This window comes from Homalodisca vitripennis, chromosome 2 (genome assembly GCF_021130785.1).
Source record: "Homalodisca vitripennis isolate AUS2020 chromosome 2, UT_GWSS_2.1, whole genome shotgun sequence".
Taxonomy (NCBI): Eukaryota; Metazoa; Arthropoda; class Insecta; order Hemiptera; family Cicadellidae; genus Homalodisca; species Homalodisca vitripennis.
Window position 1 is genome coordinate 55,104,459 of NC_060208.1, and position 23,323 is coordinate 55,127,781.

At 32.5% G+C, this 23,323-nt stretch overlaps 1 protein-coding gene across 1 annotated transcript; it reads right to left on the reverse strand.

Moving 5' to 3' along the window:
- Positions 1-1,518: 1,518 nt before the first annotated feature.
- On the reverse strand, positions 1,519-23,038 carry LOC124355631 (monocarboxylate transporter 13-like; the record flags this gene model as incomplete). The annotated part of the gene is made up of 6 exons (XM_046806793.1): positions 1,519-8,156; positions 12,897-13,179; positions 13,569-13,796; positions 16,549-16,666; positions 19,413-19,639; positions 22,787-23,038. Coding segments are annotated over 6 exons (1,287 nt in total), but the record flags the coding sequence as incomplete, so codon positions are not given.
- Between the last annotated feature and the right edge of the window lie 285 nt (positions 23,039-23,323).

The following is a 23,323-nucleotide window of genomic DNA, read 5'->3' on the forward strand; positions in this document are numbered from 1 at the left end:
TTTTGTTTATGCAGAGACTCAATAAATTCTTTGATTGTCACGAAGATACCTCAAGTTTAACATTTCTTGAAATCAGGAAGTTATGCAGTGATTATAAAACAGCTTACATCATGTTTCACAGTAAAATAGTATGATAATAAAATTAGTACATCAAGAAATAATAAGGGTCTGTCATTAAAACAATAATAATAGGTAATAAGTAAATTAAAACAACAAAATAACATACATGGTGATTAAATATGTAACTAAATAAAGGTGACTAAAAATAAAGGTATAAAAGTGTTAAAGGTTCATATTCACGTAAAACTACAGCTGACACTTAAGTATAACCAGTTTCATTGAGTCTATGGCAAACCAACAGTGGATTAAAAATATATATACACACCACCAAATATACATTCACCACTTTAAACAATGATGTTTGGGAGTTCCAAACAATTCATAGTTGAGAGGTATCAGTTGTTTCTTGCTCCTGGCTTGTGCAAGCGTATCTTTAAACTGGTTGTGCTCGCTTATGCGTTGACAAATTTCATTGGAAAAAATACCATTGGAATTGGTACAGAAATTTCTAAATAGTTGATATCTTGTACATTTTTTATAACTGATGTTATACAGCTGATGCATATAAAAAAACAAAGTGTTTGCTGCCTCCGACTTGTCCAAGCCTACCCTAAAAGTGGTCATGCTCGCTAATGCATTGATGGATTTTGTTGAAACAAGCACCATTAGAATTTTTACAAAATTGTTAAAATAGTTGGTGTCAAGAAAACTATTCTGGCTTTTTCATTATTTAACAAAAAAATTCAACAGACGCAATTTTGTTAATATTAAAGAAAATAGCAAAATTGGTTTTTCAATTTTCCTTTTATCTGTTCAAACTTATTTGCCAAATGTGGTTTCTTTAGCCTAACTATTTTTAGAGATAATTTCTTTATAAAAATACAAAGTGGCGGTTAGCAGCTAAACAAGACATTTCTCAACCTATTTTTATATAACTTTAAAAAAAATTATGAATAATATCCCATATAAGTTTGTGACACCCTTCTGTGAACACCCTGAATATCTATGAGGAAGTGATCTTAAAATCCCAAAAAATCTCCTGGAAATTTATGAGGGTGATTATAATAGGAAGATTTCTGTGAAATCTACCTAAAGGTATTATGATGTTCTCATATAGGATATTATATACAAAATACAATATAAATAAGTTTTATAGCAACTCGTAGTTATTTTGTTATTTCTTTTCGTAGACTAAACACAGATGTGTGTATACAATCATAGATATAAAAGTATGAACTACACATAACATATTATTGAAACAACCACAATATTTACCTATTTTTAACCTAATTAAGTTTATTTTTGTCATTTAATCAAAACTTGTCACAGTATAGGATAAATGTAAACCATTTATAGCACAACTTGTGATATATTGGAAGTTTTTATCCATTGTATTAAGAACTGTTATAAAAACACATAAAAGCGCACAGAATAAAAAGGTGAATGTAAAAACACAAATTGGATCAGTAAATAATATTGTTTATTGTGTACTGTAAATACGATAAGAACTCTGTAAATATGTAATATCGTAATTATTCAAACAGGTGCCTTATAGAACGTTGTACAATACTGTATTAGTCTAGGCCTGAGAAACCTCCAAGTCCCTATTGAGAGACAGGACTACAGTCTACAGCATGCTCTAGACTATGCTAGAGAGTATCAATATTATGTTATGTACATAACAGTCAACAATACCTTTCTTTGGGATAATCTTCACTGACAGTAACTGCGCAAACCTTAAACTTGAAGATTGTCTAGTCTAAGATGGAAACACCCAACGTGAAAAGAAACTAAGGCACCTCACTGAGTGTGTGTATTAGTATATACAACATTCCTTCCAACATTTTACTCTTGTGTATTCCACAGCATGTAATAGACATGACTTTAGGAAGCACAATTGTAAAAATCTTCAACATTGTTTTTTATATCATATGTTTTTAGTAGTTTTATTAAAACTGTTCAATCTTCTTCCACACATCTCCCTTTTTCAATAATTGTAATTGTATTGACTGAAAAATTATATACTTTAAGGAATAGGATGACTTCGTCGACTCATTCGTGTCATCTATGATATTACAATACATAACTCAGATTTTGAAAAATTCACTGTGACGTTAGCAGATATGTCAGTCACCATTAGAATGTAAAAGCTTCAACCTTTTTATAATTAGAAGAGTTTGACTTGTTATTGTTGTCAGCTCAACTGATGTCAACGTTAAAAACATGTAAAAGAATAAGAAATTCTAGAAAATTTAGTTAAAAGTACTGAAAAGATTATTTACCAATAAAACATGTTAGCTTATTGTAAATAACCGTTTTAATTTAATAATCTTGTATTTTCGTTGCATTAATTTGTGATAAAACCATTTTTATAGTTAATTTTTAAGACATTAAACGATTTTTATAACAATAGAAGAGAAGGCAAAGTAGGGGTATTTCAACCATGTAAATACTCTATTATTAAATATATTTTCTGAGTTAAAATCATTTGGGATTTTGTAACATTCAACATTTTTTGCATCACAGGAAATAATGTATATGCAGCTACTCTTGTCTACACAGTCAACCCGTTTCAGTAATTTGCTTATTTCAACATTAACTACTAAATTATTTTCTTTCATTAACAATTTAGATCAAGGCTATTAATGTTTTTTTTTATTATTTAAGTAATTGGAACAAAATGGTACATACTAAAACACAGGAGGCACCTAATCATACAAAAACTTCAAAAAGGAGTGATAAAAACATTCTGAGTAACAACTATAACGCACACTCTACTGTACACAATATATAACTGACAATTTATAAAATTGTACTAATAACTTGACGGACAAGACTGGCGCGTCTTGTCTTGATAATATGTACAAGGATCACTCGCTACGTTATGACTACAGCACTGCCAACACGAGGAACTTAATGTGACTTTGGTACAATGTGGCAACTATGATGATGAGTTGGTCTGAGGAGCCTATCGCTATTGCTCTACAAATAAACAGGAATCTAAAATGTATTGCAATCAGCTTTAAACAATGTGCAGACATAATAATAATGTAAAACAAAATAATAGATCAAGATTAACACAGTAATAATAGAACATAGCATAGAAAATATAGTAAAATAAGAAATATTTTTATTAAGAAGAAAAGTACATACAAACATTTCTGAACATTTTAAATCTAGAGAACAAAAAATATAAAAATTAGAATTAAGAAATTAAATAGCTACCATTAAAAATTATAAGAAATTTGTAATGAATTATACAGTAATAAGGTGTACTTATTATTTCACTTTGGGGAAAGAGATAATGATAACATCACATATGAAACTTAATTGTTTAACCTTCAAATCAGATTAATTATAATCAAGAAAACTAAAACTAATCATATATCTAATCTAGAGTAAGACCTATGTTTTAAATCCAATCAAATTCTAACTAAATTTAGGGGGATTCAACCTCTTTATTGTCTCCCTTTCTCTCCCTAAGTACACCCCAACAAATACACCAAGGTGGGCAGGAAGTAAGAAAATTACCTAATAAAAAGCAATAAGAGATATAAATCATACTAGTGTTTTTCACATATAATCATATTTTTGTACTGTTACACAATTTACTATACATAAAACATACCAATTCTCATAATAAACGGGGAGAACATTAAAAGAACTTAACAACTGAAACATGTCTTAGTTGGCACTACAATAGTAGCACCTTATTGTTAACTAACCTAAGATATAGTGAATCGACACTCCTCATAGACCGAATTGGAACAAAAAATTATGTATGAAAAGGTAAAGTTATCAGTATAATTATAAACAACAAAACTGTTTTAACCTGATCCTGGTCCAATTTATGTGTTGTAAATAATTCTTCAGTATTAAACATCAATAGGGAATATAGAGAACCATATAAACTTATTTCTTCACCTCAGAAAAATTGTGAAGTGCAAGTACAAAGTTGAAAATGATTTTTACTGTGTCAATTTTGAACTTAAATTATTCAACTAATTTAAGTGATTAACGTTACTTGATTGTGTTTTCGTCTATTCCTGGTGATTAAAAAGAATTAGTTTTGACCTCACGTATTGTGGATTTGCCTTAGCCTCTTACATAACAGAATGTATAAACATCACATGGATGAGAAAAACTAGTGGCATTTCATACGAGTAAAACTACAGTGAAGCCAAAAATCATAATAATAGAAGAAAGTATGATATCTATGGTCGTAATACATCAAAACATAATTAAGCCTTCAAGTATGAAAAACAGGAGAAAAACTGATACTAGATGTCCATTCAGTATGTCCGTAAAATATAGCCATAACATTGCAAATTTTGTATTACATCAATAAAGATCAAAGTCTTGAAGTATGACATATGCAGAAGATACAACTGATAATAAAAATTGTAAAATATCTGTAGCCATAACATTGCAAGTGTTGTATTACAATAATAAAGATCAAAAACTTTAAGTATGATACTTGTACAGGGTAATGTTGATACTAGGATATTGTATTTTATCTGTAGCCAAAATACTACAAGTTTTTAATACATACATGAAAGTTAAGGCCTTGAAGTATGACACATGCATGAGGTAATTATATTTGATCTGCTGCTTTATTATTATCAAGTGTTGTATTAGCCTTCAAGTGTGACACATACAGGGAGTACAACTGATAGCAGACATTATAAAATGTGTGTGTGTGCGAGTGTGTGTCAACATATCCTTTAAGTATGCCAAAGTGGGAGATACTTTGCTACAAATACAGAGGCAAGCAACAATCAGTATAATACTTGGATATAGGACAATGATGATGGAAGCAGTTTTAGTTGTTGCTGGATCACACTAGATTACTTCTAGTGAGAGACCTGTAGGAGAATCATATTCAGGGCATGCGGTATGATGTCCCAAAGTGGGAGATGCTTTGCTACAAATACAGAGGCAAGCAACAATCAGTATAATACTTGGATATAGGACAATGATGATGGAAGCAGTTTTAGTTTTTGCTGGATCACACCAGATTACTTCTAGTGAGAGACCTGTAGGAGAATCATATTCAGGGCATGCGGTATGATGTCCCAAAGTGTGAGACTCTTAATCAGTATAATACTTGGATATAGGACAATGATGATGGAAGCAGTTTTAGTTTTTGCTGGATCACACTAGATTACTTCTAGTGAGAGACCTGTAGGAGAATCATATTCAGGGCATGCGGTATGATGTCCCAAAGTGGGAGATGCTTTGCTACAAATACAGAGGCAAGCAACAATCAGTATAATACTTGGATATAGGACAATGATGATGGAAGCAGTTTTAGTTTTTGCTGGATCACACCAGATTACTTCTAGTGAGAGACCTGTAGGAGAATCATATTCAGGGCATGCGGTATGATGTCCCAAAGTGTGAGACTCTTAATCAGTATAATACTTGGATATAGGACAATGATGATGGAAGCAGTTTTAGTTTTTGCTGGATCACACTAGATTACTTCTAGTGAGAGACCTGTAGGAGAATCATATTCACGGCATGCGGTATGATGTCCCAAAGTGTGAGACTCTTGGATTTGACTTAACATTGCAGTTGGAGTGGGAGGCTGTAAATATGGGCATTTTATTCTGAAGAACTGGGCTATCAGAGAACACGGAGAGATGCATTTCTTTAACACACAATTGCTATCTATCTGGTCATAGGTGTTTTAAAAAGTTATTTTTTTGAATGGGACATCACAATCTGAAACACACTGTCCTTCTCTGTACTCACTGGACATTGAAAAGAGAGTAGTGTGCTTCTGAGAAATTACATATGCTTTGGACATAGAGATAAAAAAATGTTATGGAAAATGAGAAAACATAAATTATGAGATGCTGGGTTACATGGAAAAAGCCACAGATGGGCCTAAGACTCTCCTTAGTAAAGACAGGATAGAAGCAATTAGTTATTATTGAATACAACCATACAGTGGATGATAGCATCACATGCTGAGAGGAACCGCCACAGATTGACAGTTGATTTCCTTTTCCCTTAAAGTAAAAGTAAATAGATTTGAGATACATAAAAATAATAACGTGTTTAAACAAGATCATCAGAGAAAATTTTAAGTTTAATCCATTTCATCTAACCCAACTATAATTCCTCCAACACAAACTGCTACAAATCTTATAACATGAAATTCCAAAAAAAAGGCACATTTTTCTTGTTCTACCAATTATAAATCCACAGCCCAAGCAAGTGGCTTATTGTGTTTTGCAACAAAAAGGTGTTAAAAACCATAAATAATTAATTTTATTCCATCAACCCATAAATTCGGCCAGGATTCCTAAAAACCGTGTGAACATTAAAACAGTCAGGAAAATACATGTCTTAAATGTCCTACTATAATTATGTTCTTAAAGGATAACAATAAAACCATATAAAATAAAAATTAATAAAAATAAATTATGACAAATTAACTCTACTGTCTATCAATTATATATTGTATATTACGAAAAATTATTTAAATTCCTTAATGATTAGTTTAATAAGTTTAAAATGAGTTTGTGTATCACAATATGCCCGTCACGACATCAAAACTATGGTTAAAGCAGTTTAAATTGTACTACAGAATAAGTCTTGCATATAAAATGTCAACTAAACCAACTACTACTGTTTGCAGGTCCAGGAAATTTAATGACATTTTACAAGAATCTTAAAAACTAAACATTCAATGGGAAGACTAACAATGTTCACGAAATCTACGACAAACTTCTAATCTTAGATTGATGTCTCATTAATTTGTTATTCTGGTTACAATATTCACTGATAAAATAATAATCTTAAATTATAGCACAATATATGGTTTCTTTTCTAGCTGCACAGACACACATAGAAAACGTAAACAAAATACTCATCGTGATTACAAAATAATTACGTAATTTTGCCATTTTGTAATCAATTTACTATATTTTTTCACTCAATCAATCGTAGTCTTTAAAAAAATGATAGCCCATCTAAGCTCTTTAAAATTTGTTTGTAATACTCATATTTATTGCTATTTATATTTTGTTGTTAGTTTTTACCTAGTACAACAAATAAATGTGTAATAACTATCCCCAGGAGATACAATGGGTAGGAGCACATATTGATGTGTTAGTGAACCACAAATGTTGAGATACTGAAGGATCAGGAAGATCGACAGGTTTAGTTCACTGGGAAGAATTATTGTTGGTGTGGGTGCGGCTCCACAGTCTAAAAAGGTTTTGTCAAGCATGTGAAGACCCTGCTCTGACTGGTAGAGACTAGTCCTTGTACAGTGGCTTGACTGTGATAGTGCCCACTCCCTAAATGGAGCAGAGGTCCTTGTAGGACTAAGAAGTGTAATGAGAGGTATCTTACAAGACAGAATAAACCTTTACTTCTAGAGTAATTATATACGAACTTCCTTTTGATAATCTGGACAAGATCAATTTGTTAAATTGGCAGATAAAACTAAGAAAATATCATTAGAAGAACCTAGCCTTTATAAAACAGGATTTAAAATCATAAGTTACACTGTTATACAGTATATAAAATTAGCGTTATAAACTATGTGAGAATTGTCTATCAAATAAAACTATGCAGACAAAAATTATTATTAAAAAACAATTTACCAAAATCTTCAATTATTTTAAGAATTTTATACAATCAAATCAGAATTTCTTGTATTTCACAAGTTTACAAACTAATCCAAAACCATTCAAAATGATAAGTTTATGCAAAATTAGCAGAATTTATATTGAAAATAAATTAGTAAAATAACTTAAAAAAGATGATTTCATTTAAAAATCATTGTAAATAATTCCTCAATCACAATTCATGACATTACAAAGACCAAGAATGATTGAGTGAACATGACCTTAACACTAAAACATCAACTGGCTAAACGTAACCATAAATACTGCAGCGTTATACATGGTTGCCAACAGCGATGGTAGCCATTTTGCCTTTCTTGAGTTTTGCTGAGCGGAAGCGTTGGATCTTCTGGATGATGGGGAGGATAACCAGCAGACCACCTGAGAGTGCTATGAACACTCCTGACAGGTAAAATGGCAGGTCGTAGCTGCCAGTGATGTCATACATCCAACCTACACAGAATTATATCCATTAAATTTTGTTCCAAACTGCACTATACAGAGTCTCAGACTTTGTTTCCACTACCTTTTACAGAGAAAAAAATCTTGGCATTTTTCTTCAAAATATTCCAAACTAAATTGATCTCTACGAATAAGTTTAAAATATTTTCACATTTATTTACTAACAGTGATCTTAAACACGAGGCCATACTTAAAATTATAGTATACTTCAAATTCAAATGTATATTGTGCTATGGTTGATTATAAAAATATATACACTTGAAATTTCTGGATAAACAATAATAGATAAAAGTTTATACAATCCATTTCTTAATGACATCATAAAATGTCTGGAAATCAGAGCTCTAAGCTTATATTTTCTGCTTTGTATCCTTGGTGGAAGTAAATTGGTTTTAATGGAAAAGACATTTTTTGTATACTTCCACATAAAATTTATTAAAATAGCGCTTTCGCCGGTTAAGGCATCATCAGTTTGACATTGCTTACAGAAAAAAAACATATGTGTAAAATAGAATAAACATATGATAAAATAGAATAAAATTTAAAACTAACTGTAAAGACCAAAAACTAATAAATTATAAAAGAATTATGTAGAAAAATATGGTTTGCAATTCATAATTTTGGAATGGATTTCTTTTTTCACTAATGGTAGAAAAATGAGATTACATCCCATTGAATTAGATATATTTCAAGCAGAAACTTTTGATATTGTCAGTGATACGATTCATAATGTTTTTACTAAACAAGTATCAAAGATTGTAAGGCTTTGTAATGCCAATAAAAATAATATGTCCTTTTTCTGATTCCGAATTACCTTACTCCGATAATAACCAGACAAATAATAATCAGTTTGTTCTTAATCTTTCTAACAAATCGATGACAGATTGTGAGTTAAACTTGTTGAGCAAAGGCCTAAATTTTTCAATATCAAATGGACACTTTTCATGCGTGGATATAGTTATGCCAACAGATTCAGCTGCTAATCTATTACCTCCTGAACAGCAAGACTATTACCGGGCTTTGATCCGACAAACACCGGAAAAGTCAAATAGACCCAAAAGCAATCTTACTTTCACAGAGATTAGTGCTCTTAAATCGCTAAGAAATGATGAATCCATAGTAATTCTTCCTGCTGATAAGGGTAAAGTTACAGTTATCTTGGACAAGGAAGAGTATGATAGTAAAATTAATAAATTAGTTAACTGTGATGAATATACTTCAATAAATAAGGATCCTACAGTAAAAATTGAGAAAATTATAAAACAGACACTAAAAAACCATGAAAATGAACTAGGTAAACCTCTTATTGTAAAATTAAGCCCTCAATATTCAAAGCCACCACATTTGTATGGACTACCGAAAATTCACAAAGATTTAATTCCTCTTAGGCCAATAGTAAGTTCCATTGACTCTCCTGTATAAAAGTTATCAAAATTTTTGTTACCTATTATTAGTCCATTATTTGGACAAGCTAATTCTTACATCAAGAATTCAGAAAATTTTATCAATAAAATAAAAAATATTAATATTGATTACAGTGATATTATGGTCAGCTACGACGTAAATAGTCTGTTTACAAATGTACCTGTCTCTGAAGCTTTGTGTCTGATTAGACAACGACTTTCTAATGATAACAACTTCAATATGAGAACAACAATATCTATTAACTGTGTAATGGAACTTCTTACTGTATGTGTTAGCCACAACTATTTTCAGTTAAAAGATAGATTTTACAATCAAGTATCCGGTTTACCTATGGGTGGTGTTCTCAGCCCAATAATTAGCAACATATTTATGGACCACTTTGAAGACATTGCTTTTGAAAATTGGAATATTAAACCCAAAATTTGGTTACGGTATGTTGATGATGTCTTTTGTGTATGGGGAAATAAAATTAACATCCAAGACGAATTTTTAAAACACATCAATTCAATTAGACCATCGATAAAATTTACTATTGAAAATGAGGTTAACAGTGAAATTCCATTTCTTGATATTTTGATAACAAAAACAAAAGAAAACACAATTAAAACAACATTATTTTACAAGAAGACTTTCAGTGGACAGTACCTTAATTATAATTCAAATCATCCTCAACATGTAAAAATTGGATTAGTACAAAATTTGTTCCAGAAGATTAATAATTTGGTAACTGAAAACAAAGATAAAATTTTAGGAGAAAATTATACTACAGAACTTTTGATTAAAAACAACTACCCTCCATCAATTATTGAACGAACTAAGGCTAAAAACAAACGTTGCAAGCAAATTACCAAAACAGACAATCCTAAATATCTCACTACCGTAACTATTCCTTATGTAAAAGGAACATCAGAAAAAATTCGTAGGATAAATTATAAATTTAACATCCGCACTGTTTTTAAATCCCAAAATAATATAAGAAGCTACTTAACAAAATTAAAACCGAAAAACAAACATCAAGAAACCAAGAATGTGATATATAAAATTGACTGTGGTTGCAACAAGACGTATATCGGCCAAACATCAAGACCTGTGGAAATTAGGGTAAAAGAACATATTTATAATTATAAAAAAGAAAACATTGAAAAATCTAAATTAGTTGAACATGCAGTAAAGGAAAATCATCATATAAATTTTGAATCGTCTAGTGTAGTGTTTAAAGAATCTTCCTGGACTAAAAGAAATAAAATTGAAAGTGCGTGTATGACAGTTTTAAAAGATAATTGTATTTCCCAACCTTCCGTAAATTTCAGTGATATTTTTCTACCATTAGTGAAAAAAGAAATCCATTCCAAAATTATGAATTGCAAACCATATTTTTCTACATAATTCTTTTATAATTTATTAGTTTTTGGTCTTTACAGTTAGTTTTAAATTTTATTCTATTTTATCATATGTTTATTCTATTTTACACATATGTTTTTTTCTGTAAACAATGTCAAACTGATGATGCCTTAACCGGCGAAAGCGCTATTTTAAAGCATGGCGCACACTGCAGACGCGCCGCGCCGCCTTTTGGAAAGTTCCGCTGACCGTCGCACATACTGGGCGCGCTGGGCGCGCCGAACTCCTTCCCTCACCACAGCTGCAGTGCTATGTGCAGTCGTATGGTTATGTTGTGTCGTTTTGTTTAATAATTTAAACGATGAGCAGCTCTGAAAATGAAGATCTGTTTTTTATTTTGTCTTCTTCAATCAGAAGAGGAGAAGAGACAAAAAACAATGTGAGTTCATCCTATAAATGAGAAAAGGAAAAAAAAATACGGGGAATTTCACCACCTTTTCCCCGATTTATTAAAGGACAAACGGAAATGTTTCCAATATTTCAGAATGTCCCCCGAAAAGTTTTATGAACTATTGAACATGCTTAAGCCTTTAATTGAAAAACAAGACACATATTTTAGAAGACCAGTTTCACCTGAAGAAAGGCTTGCGGTTTGTTTAAGGTAAGTTATTAACTAAGTCTTTACTAAATACCAAAATATGGATATACTTACAATAAAGTAGTTTTTATTAAATGTATGCAAATAATGTTTTGTACATTTTAATATTTTCAGAAACCACAATTTACTCATTAAATCTTTTTTCTTCTTCGGTTAGAAAACATAACATCAAATGTGTTTTCAGCAATAAATTATTATTTAACAATGTATCCCTGTTCAGGGCTTTTTTAATAAGCAATAGGCTATTTGTTTCAAAGATGTAATGTATTTTATTTGTAAGAAAGCAGTTTTTAAAAATAACACACAAATTATGCATACAGTACTTCCTACATATTACAATAAGTTTTATCATGTGCCGTTGTATCACTTGACCCTGCTGAGTTTGAGGTGTATGAATAGTTACTGGATACATCAGGTAAAACAGCAAACCGTCCCTCTTGTGCCCCTGGGTATTGTCCCATCTGACCAATAGGAGATGGTAGTTGCGGCATATATTGGGTTGTCTGAAAAGGAACTGCTGTGGGTGTAGGATCTGCGCGTAGAAATGAATGAGCGGTGTTATATGACCCAGAAAAGGCCTCTAGCTCTGGAACATGAATTATTCTGGAAATGTTAGATTTTTACGTCGACTGCTATACCTCACCGACGATGGCCGAGGTAGTACGAAGACACCCGAAGGTAACCGCGGCTAAGAAACGGTTCCGCTGCCTACGCACACTGTAGACGCCGCGCCGCGCCGCGCCGCCCCAGCGGAACAAATTCCGCTCGAATTCTCCGAAGAGTTCTGGCAGCGGAATTATTCCGCGGCGGACGAGGCTGCGCGGCGCGTCTACAGTGTGCGCCATGCTTAATAAATTTTATGTGGAAGTATACAAAAAATGTCTTTTCCATTAAAATCTAAGCTTATAGTCAACAAATGAAATTAATGGAAACACACTTTTGTTGGGCATTATCATTAAACTTTAGTAAGTTGTATAGAATGGCACCAACTCCATAGAGCCTGAGGGTCCCAAACCCTCAAATAATAAAAATTATTAGCTATATTATGCTTTGTAAAATTATAAAATTATGTATGTGAATGAAAATGAATGGTGTGAATCATTCAAGTGTTACGGTGCTATGAGCGCACTTAGAATTTGTCCCAGTGCGTGAACCTACGATACTCATCTAAAGCACCAGCGCGTGATATATATATATATATATCAAATCATTGGTCTACACTAGACCAACATCACAGCTAAACAAAATTCAGACAAACCTTACAGTCCAATCCTACCTTAGTATAACCCCTACCTAAAGTAACTGACCTGCAAGAGGCGGTCCAACGAGATTGGCTACACCCTGCACCAGCAACAGTAGCCCATACGCGTTGGTGAAGCGTTCTAGTGTAATGAGCTCCACCAGAATGATGGAGGTGAGGGAGTAGTTGGCTGCAATGAACAGACCGAAGGCCCCAGACAAGATACACAGCAGGTGGTAGGAGTAGATGAGAGGGATCATCGCAACCACTGCACCACACAGTGCCATGGACAGGGCATACACCAGACCTGCATCCACCCACTTGCAATCACCTGCCCAACCCAGCACAATCTAGGACATGGAACAACACAACATCAATATTGTACTGTATTGTACCATCAAGATGCTGTCATTGGTTGCAATCATAATCTACACATTTTTTTTATAAACCATTATTGAGCCAAATGAGTCAATACAAAACACAGACAAGTAACACAAAGAGCTAAAACATCAGTAAATGCAAAATTACATAAATGTTTTGTAATTCCTTTAAAAAAATTTTATATTTTATTAATATAATTGTATTTTAACACATTACTTCTGTGATAAGTTTTAATATTTCACTCTTTTAGTCATTATCCTTTTTTTAAACTGTTATTTTTGCTATTTAAAATTCTTTCTACGCAACCAAGAAAATCGAATGTTTATTTAAAATAAAGAGTAACTGGCATTGACCTTACCTCCCCAAACATGTTCAAGATCCCGATGACACTGATGAGGACGCTGGCTTCCTTATCAGTGAAGCCCATCTCAATAGCATTATGAGCCAAATAAACATAGGGTACATCGTACCAAGTGTACAGTAAGAAGTTGGAAATGGCAAACAGCAAGAACTTGAGATTAGAGAAGTGGGAGAAGTCCAGCATGTCAGCTAAAAGGTACCATAGCTCCCACAGACCTGCTAACCACTGTAACAACAAAGCAGTACCATTAGTATTATGAGCCATATAAACATAGGGTACATCGTACCAAGTGTACAGTAAGAAGTAGGAAATGGCAAACAGCAAGAACTTGAGATTAGATAAGTGGGAGTAATCCAGCACATCAGTTAAAAGGTACCGATGTAGACCTACTAAACACTAACACAAAGCACTATGATCCAGTGTAATGGATAAACATTATAAACATAAAATGTATAGAATTTCTAAAAATGAGGGCCTAACCAATATTTTTAATGAGGGCATATAGTTCCTCACAATACATTTTTAATTACAGTCTTAAAGGAACATTATGACAATACCTAATCACTGCTAATCTAATTGCAGAGATAACAAAAGTGACAACAGTAATGTAACCTGAACCTATACTGTGTGTATAAGATAGGCCTACTGACTTAAGAGGCCATTCAAAGTTTTACCATTTATTATTGTGTGATGAACATTAACTATTTTTTGTACTTTAAGTTATTAAAAGTTCTGACAAATCTGACATTGAATTATATAGTATTTGAAACTTTAATAATATTTACAGTGAAACACTAATACTTTACAGTTGACTGAATAAGTTATAATCTTGGTGACTAAATTAGTATTTATGTTTTATTTAACTTGTGTATAGTTTTTAAGTAAACTTCTCTGATGTGTTGCTTGAGTATGAAGTGTTTTAGAGCCAAGTTAATTTTTCTATTAAACTTATTACATGATTAACATTATTTTAGGTTTAACCCTTTGAGCACTGCCACTTTGGCCCACCGTTAGAACGCTTGATCCACACATTTCAACACATTACGTCATAGAGACTGCCACATAAAAAAGCCACTTTTCCAGTCTCACTTACTAAATTGTATAACTTTTGTAAATGCTGAGTTAGCACCTTAATTTTTGTTTAGTTTTTCCAGAGGATGAGATGCACTTTCAATTGAACAACCAAATTACAATTTAATTTAATTTCAGTACAGTTGTTAACACTATAAGCACTAAGAGTCGCTATCAGGCTGATTATAATGCTACCAAAGTGATAAGTGAGTGATTACTGCTCTAAGGAAATCGTAAGTGAGCTATCTGCTTACCCAAGACATTAAGTCAGGATGACTGTGTGGTCTAATACATATATAGCTAAAAAAATAAATTAAATAAAGTGATTGTTCAAAAAATGTCCACATACTACAAAGTTCTATTCCTATAATTTCATAGAAATTGGAGGTAACCAGCTCAACCCTTTAACCGCCACGCCCAAGACATATCGTGCAACTTTAGTTTTGTGAACAACTGCTACACACAAGATATGCCATGCAACTGTAATTTTGTGAACAATCACCATGCCCGAGTAAACTCGTTTTCATGTTATCAGCTGTTTTATTTTTGTTGCATTAGATGTTATATTACGTTACTTGGTGTTCTATTATGTTAGAAATGACCAAAAGATAGCTGTACAGTTGATGGTGCAATCTTGTCGACACTACTCAAACTACTTAATACGTGCTTTGTATCATCACAAATTTGGGGATGGTTACAAGGTGTTTTCCAATGTGTATTCGTAGATAGTTGTGTGACAATGGTAAGGTGTTATAATGGCAGGAACATCAATGGACAAAGAGGATCTAGTACCATTACTAGAATTTCTCAGTTAACAACTGGGCCCTGTGAATGAAGATTTCTGAGATAACGACGGATCGACCAGTGAGGCCTCAATAGAAAACTGGGCGGAAAAAGATATGATAACTGAGCTAAGCATTCATGTAACTGATACTGATTCTGTTGGCACCATATGTGATACACGATTGTGTTAACACGTGTGTAAGCACACAACAAAACAGGAACAAGCCAGGAAAGAGTCGTGATATATATATATATATGTGCGAAGACTGTGGCATTGTCTTGTGTGTGGTGCCCTGCTTCAGGGAGTTCCATACTCTGAAGAAGTACTAAATGGATAGAAAGTCGCATTTGTACACAGTGTACATAGTATGTTTATAGTCAATATTCATCCAAACTTTCATTTTTATTACCAGAAGACCACAAATAATTTTTGTCAGAAATAGTTTTTCTTACACAATATTTTTTATATATTTTACCCCTCCCTAAGACAAAATAATGATTTATATTACCTTACCAATTCTCGGTTGACATTATTTCAGATTGTAGTCATTATTTCAGATTGTAGTAAACATTATTAATTGTTTACTCTATTTATTAAACTTAATGTAACGTGTTATGTCAAAAACTACTAAAAATGAGAAAAAATACCCCATAATGATGATGGGAAGTGGATATATATATATAAACCCTAAGTATACAAATTAACTGTCAATATAGTATATGCGTGTGTGTAAATTGGTAAATAAGTATAAATTCTGTATTTGTGTGTATATGCTGCATGTTTAGCAGTGAGATTCATTAGTAAAACATGCAATAAGTGCAATCAATCATTTATTACTCACAACTTTGTATATTTAATAACATAATGTTACAAATTGGTGTGAACATCCATTCTCAGAAAAAAAATTAAACCATGTATGCTATGTTAAGTATTATGAGAATAAAGATTTTTATAAGCTGATCGAATCATTACATAATTATAACTCATTGCCTTATTACCATACAAGTGTTATCATGTAGTTATGTTACTGATGGATTGAAAAATAATATATGTGAGTTAGGTATAAATATTTTTACATCAACATTACCCTAATCGCATGAATAAGTGAGTTTATCCACTTACTTCAGCCTTTTCCTTGGCGATGGTTGTCATGGAGTTCCGGTAGATGTCAGGGCAAGATGAGGCTCTAAGTCGGTACCGGTTAATATTCAGCATGGCACCACGGTAGGTCAAGGAGTGTCTGTGAACAGACATTGTCTTTATCATATAAGCACTTTTGTGATATATTGAGTAATATATCCATTTCTCAAAAATATTTGAAACCGGCTTTCTGAAAAGGCTTACAACTCATTTTGTAAATTGGAATTACTGTGAATTTAATTTACGAGGACCACTACCGGTGTAGAGTAGTTGATTGCGCATCTTCCACTCTACAACATTTGTCACTGCCAAGTAGCCAGTTTGCACTAAGCTGCAGTCACATAAACATGTCGGTCCCTATTGTGTCTCCCACCAAATGTGAATTGAGGAGTGTTTTTCGTTTTCTGCCAGATGAAGGGAATACAGCAGCCAAAATTCATTGGAGACTGCCATGTTTACGGAGAAAACATAATAAGTGATGGTCTTGTGCGTGAATTGACATGCATGTAGAAGGAGATCCAGGATACAAGTCTTCCAGACGCTTTGTTGAACGAGTCAACAAAGTGGTTACAGAGAACCATAGATTTACATTTAATACTCAATCTCTGGAATTTCCAGAAGTGTAACAACATATCTTCTCTTTACTCTATTCTTACACAAAATTTAGGCTAGAAATAGATTTGTGCTCGCTGGGTGCCAAAGACGCACATAGCTCGCCGAATGGCTTCAGCTTTGACGTTCCTTGATTAGATACGGATTCTATATGACAAACCCGAAACAAAACAAAACAGTGGATGTACACAAAGTTTAATGTATAAATTTTTAAAAATATGGCATTGGTGGTGCAGCACTGGCATGGTTAGATTTTGCAGAGGTAGGAAGACAGGTTGTAAAAATAAATAAATGTTATAGTGATGCCTTGAAGCTACAGTACAGAATAGTACTAGTTGGGATGTTATGGCCAATTATGCTTTTTATTTATTTTAATGATCTCTTGAACATTGACCTTCACTCATCTGTGTTTGCCTATGCAGATGACATAGCACTTGTATGCTCTATTTATAATAGGTAATCACTACAATATAAAGTAATCAGTAATCTATAAAAATCTCTCAAAGGCTAATTAGCAATAAATTACGTACGTCCAGAAAGTAAGTGTACTGGTAATCTCACAGCTGTAGGGAATACTTTTCTGACATGTTGGCAACACTGCCGCGTAGCCTGAATCCTCCCCTTGGTATTTGGTATTCTTACACATTTAAATTATCATTTAATATAGCGATAATTACGATTTATTGCACATGTAGAGTTTAACGCTCTCAAACCCACTGTGGTATCGTCGATACTAGGTGACATGTGCATGATGACATCATGGCGCCACCAGGTTTGAACGTGTTAGATCTACATGTGCAATAAGTAAGGGCTTCAAAAAGTTTCGTTTAAGCAGAATAAAAATGTGAAAAGCCGAAATCACTTTTTACTAAATCAAAGAAATAAGGAAACTCGGAATGCTGCTTATATGTTCTTTTTGGCTACCAGAAATTTACTACGTATGAAACATCTATAAAAATGTTATATTTTAGAAAAATTGCCTTTTAAAATAGTAAATTTAAAATCAATGTAAGAATGCCAAGATAGCTTATGTATGGCAATGCTCTTCACCTTAACAAATGACTTCCTTCTGATTTGTTTACTGGATTTAGGTTCTTTCTTATGGAGTTTAAGCCTAAACAATCTTAAATTAACCATTTAAAAATTTGTAGTAATACTCTCAAGTTTTCTTTTTTAAATATAAATAATGGGGACAACACTATCTTAGTAACTATGGACACTTATTATGCTGTTTTGTTTTGTTGTACTACCTTAAACACAAAGAGAAAGTTTTGCATAAGTTATGTAGCTTACACTGTTTTTCAGATTTTAAAATTGTCATTCTCTATAAACTTAAGTTAAGCTACTTGTAGCTCAAAAGTACAAGTCTAATCGCTGCATTTTAACTTGAGGGTTCATCTCAAAGCTAAACTTAGGACAGAGGATATTTATTTATACTTATATTTATTATATTTATTTTCCAACATACTTCTTAAAATAGGATATGGGATCATGAGTAAAGAAAATGGTTAAGTAAAAATTCCAAGAAATCTACAAATAGTCTTTAAGGATCTGAATAGTTTAAGTGAAAAAATTTAACTCAATTTAAGCACATCACATTTGGATATTATTGAGTGACCGAAGGAAAAAGCCATTCTTAAATTAAAAAATAACATGCTATCAAGCATTAACGATTTATTTGGCTAACTCCCTACTGAGAAATCGAAGTATTATTATATTATTATGTGAAGCTGGAGGACATAGTTCACTAACTTGTAGAGTTTTTTACACTTTAAATTCACGTGAGATTCCATTTTACAATCTTGCATTAAAAGTCGATGCTTCAATAATGCTTCTGCATAATCTGATTCCTCTGAAACATTGCAATAGCTTGTGATTAAGGTTTTACACAAAAACACTATTCAAGCAACCACCTTCCCAGAATACAGTGTGGGAGAAACAGTTTTTCTAGCTGCAGTTAAGATATTTCACCATGACAATACACAGAGCAGGTCTGTATTTGAAAGTGGCAGGGGTGGATTTATGGATTGATTGCTCCCTCCAGGCCCAATTGTATGTGGCCTGTTCACGTGTAAACAGACCCATGAGAGTCTGGTAGTATGGTAGTCTGAGGGATGACAAAATTCAACATTCTTATCAGGATGTTTTATGAAAGTCTGTGTTTTTTGTTCTGCAGTTCACTATTGGAAGTAAAAATCATTGTTTATTGTTAGGTTCAGTTGGCAGTAATGTACCTGTGTACCCTGAGGTCCTTGAGGTAGCTAGCGGTAGGTAGTCTTGTTGTCTGTCGGCTACTGTGGCTATGGGAAGAACCTCGCAGAGGACTGGTCTCTGTGTCCTCGGCAGGTGTGGTAACTGCAGGGCTCTTGGACTCGGTGGGGCTGCGGACCAGAGGGCTTACCACACTGTTGTTGGCCACAAACCTTGCAGACAGATGGTCTCGTGGGCGTCCGTTCATCTGCTGTTATATGTCACATTTTTTAGTTTGTAATCATGGAGTCTTTTTATCACACACAAGAAAAACACACATAGCTTTTTTAAATTTAGATAGTTTTGTACTTTATAACTATGTATGATATTGAATTTCATGTTTAACTGAATAATATTGTGAAATTAAAAAAGTGGGATTGCCATACGGTAATGAGCTGATAATTCTTGAACGAGGTGACCTCTCGGAAATGTGTTTTAAGGATAAGTATTACATACGCTTTTTAAAGGATTTCAACATAAAACATAAATAAAATTATAAAGTAAACTGTTATATCAAAAATTTTCAAATCTTTTAAAACAAAATAATGTTAATCAAGATTTTTTTAAATATTTAAATTTTAAATCACATTAAAACTAAACAAAGAATATAAGTTGCAATTTATAGAAGAATATACTTTTTATATTTTTAATTGGGCAAAATAAATAAGTTAGTTTTACAAATATATATTATAGTAGTAGTGACTTTTTAAAACAATATATTTTACAAATATATTTCAGTAGTAGCTTAAAACAACAGTATTAATATCACTGATAAGTAAAAATATTTATTTCATTGCTAATATATTTTCAGTTATAAAAAGGTCTAGAATATAATAATTGAAAAAATTATACTATTCTGAAATTAAAAGGCTTAGGAATAAATTTTGTTAACTATACATTTTTTAATTTAGCTTGTAGTACATTAATTTCAAGTTCAATAAAAGTTCAACTCACTTAGAAAATCAATTGCTGTCATCTGGAAGAAAATACTACTCCTGTCATAAAGCTACTCCTGGAAACAGGATTTTTCTGGATATTTGCCATTGTTCAGTGGAACAAGAAATCAGTAACACATGAATTTTAGAGTAAATTAGAGTTACTGATTTCTTGTTTCAATGAACAATGGTAAATGTCAGGAAAAATCCTGTTTCCTTCACAATACTTCCATCGTCAAAAATAACCTTCAAACAAAGAATACTCCTGGAACCTGGAAATTTTGAATGGTACCAAGTACACTTCGCTTATGGACCCTCTCTTTTAATAAATTCCCAATCAACACAAGATATTTTGTAGTCCATTTGACAAGAATAGGTAACAAGAAATCAGAAGTTATATTTCATATATAAATTTATTGTAATACAGTCTATATTTTACCTTTGTACATTTAACAGACGTAAGGAAAATCAATTTTTCTACAGAATTTATGTGACTAGGAATGCAATGGAAGTATTATACTGATTTCAAATGTTCAGAATAATGGTTACATTCACTTTCATCTTTCATCACTATCACAATTAATTCATATTAAACATTAAAAGAAAAGCCCTACAAAATAAGCCAAACTGCCATAAAAACAATTGTTTGGTTCATTCACTTTGGCTGACACTCCTCATCATATACTAAGTGTTCGTCATTGTTGAATGTAGGCAAAAGCGATATGAGGACAAATAACATACATTAAAAATTTATAGGGAGAGTGAGAGTGACTTAGCTGTGGCAATCATTACATATGTAGTATGATTGCAAACATAATAATTTTCCTTCTCAACAACGAATAACTGTAATTTCAGCTACACAATACTTACTTAAAAAAATTCATGCAGAGGACATTTTTTTATTTTTTGTAGGAATTTTCCAAAGATATATTTTTATCTTCAAAGTTCTGTAATATTATTGTTATCCAATCCGATTAAAGAGACTGTTTATTATTCTTAACACTTTATTTAATAAAAATGGGATATCAATATAATTTAAAATTTAAAATCTAAAATTTAAATCTTATATTACTATTGAACAAGATCTTCCTATTTCGAGAAGGCTTTAAAAGAACACAGAATTTTTCTATAGAAATATGAAAGTCTAAATAGAAATATAAAAAATTTCAAAAAAACTAGTAGACATAAATTGGTTTCATTTATTAGCACATTGATGACAACTACAATACAAAATAAACCTATAGGTTAGAAGATCTATCTACATTACAGAAAACAACCACTTTTTATGTGGTAAAAGAAAATTTTTAACTTAACTAATCTTTAATGGAAAACTTACTTTACAGAAATTCTACTCACATATGTAATATTAAAAAATAGCAATATAATTTAAAAACTGCCATTTAAAAAGCTTCCACCTTCACTGAGGCATTGTGCTATTAGACTGCTTCTGAGCAGTCTTCAATAACTGAAGAGTTAAAAAAAAGCCAAAGAACAATTAATTGCTAGGCTATGACAAAGCTCATTCTTTTGTTTGTATTATGTTACAATAGGATAAAGTTACAATGGATTGTTGTCACTCCAAAACATGAACTATTCCAGTTACAATGCTCAAATGGCATTGATAAGCTAGAATGCTAATCAAATCAAAATTCACTTTATTACAAAACCAGTCAAAGTCTTAAAGAACAGTTGTGGCGTCAGTAAGATACAATTATTTTAAATCAAATAATACAACAACAAATTTCATATCTGTCTTCATAGAAACTGTATCCAATTGTAAAACTCTTCCAGAGAGTAAAATGATCGTTCTTGAAGCCACCCTCTTAGACGTCTCCTGAAATGAGCTTTGTCGGTTGTCTGCAGTTCGTCTGGTAGTGAGTTCCAAATTTTTGCTCCCTATAGCTTGGTTTCTTTACAGAGGATGTTAGTTTGTGTACTGGAAGGCAGAAGTTTCTTGCATTTCTGGTGAGAATTGATGATATTATGTGTCTCATAGAGAGCATTGTATCATTCTGCATATTACAAACAGTCCTGTGTTCAGGTTACTGCAGAGGGAATTAATACGTGGGAATAAATAAGTAATGCATGCAGTAAAGAGGTATAAATCCAAGATATAAACAATTTTTATTTTGAGACAGCTGTAGATAAATCACTATGTGAATTCTCGATCCATGATCTATCTGCAAGAGAGACAGACCATAGACCTTTGAGTCCAAACTTTGACTGATGCAACAAAAAATGGAGATCTATGTCTACTATTAACAGGAATAGTTGTGAATCAGTACAGCGTAGAGGGGCTTGTGTGTTGTCAGCATCTCCTGTACCTCTAGAAGCATCATCTCCACATCATGGATAAATGTGGGCAGGTTGACTACACTGCATTGTCTACATCTGTTGTTATCCAGAATACGATGACAACATACCTGTTGCTCGTGCAGCCGACCACTATCACTGAAACTTCTGGAAGAGATCAGCAGGCTCGGATAGTTGTGTAAAAGCACAGCGTAGAGGTGCTTGTGTGTTGTCAGCATCTCTAATACCTCCAGGGGCACCTTCTCCTCATTACGGACAAATGTTGGCAAACTGACGAGAGAGGAGCATTGGCGTGTAGTTAATTCTCCCTCACCAGGACTCTCCACCGGTGATGACACTGCAAAACCGAAAAGTATTGCATTTAATGTATTTAATTAATTTACAATAGATCCAGACTAAACTCAGTACAGAGACAGTATTTGCATATAGCTTGCTTCAATGAGTTCATTAACACATACAGTGCACACGCGCATTCATTTATGTGTTTTTTAACATTCATTATGAGATGTCCTGCATTAAATGACAAATTATTTAATTTGCTACAGCAATGTACGTAATGTTTTTATAGACTACAACATTTTTTACAGATATGTTTCTCAATTATATAGTTTTGTAACCAAATCCAATTCCAAAACATTATGTAACAG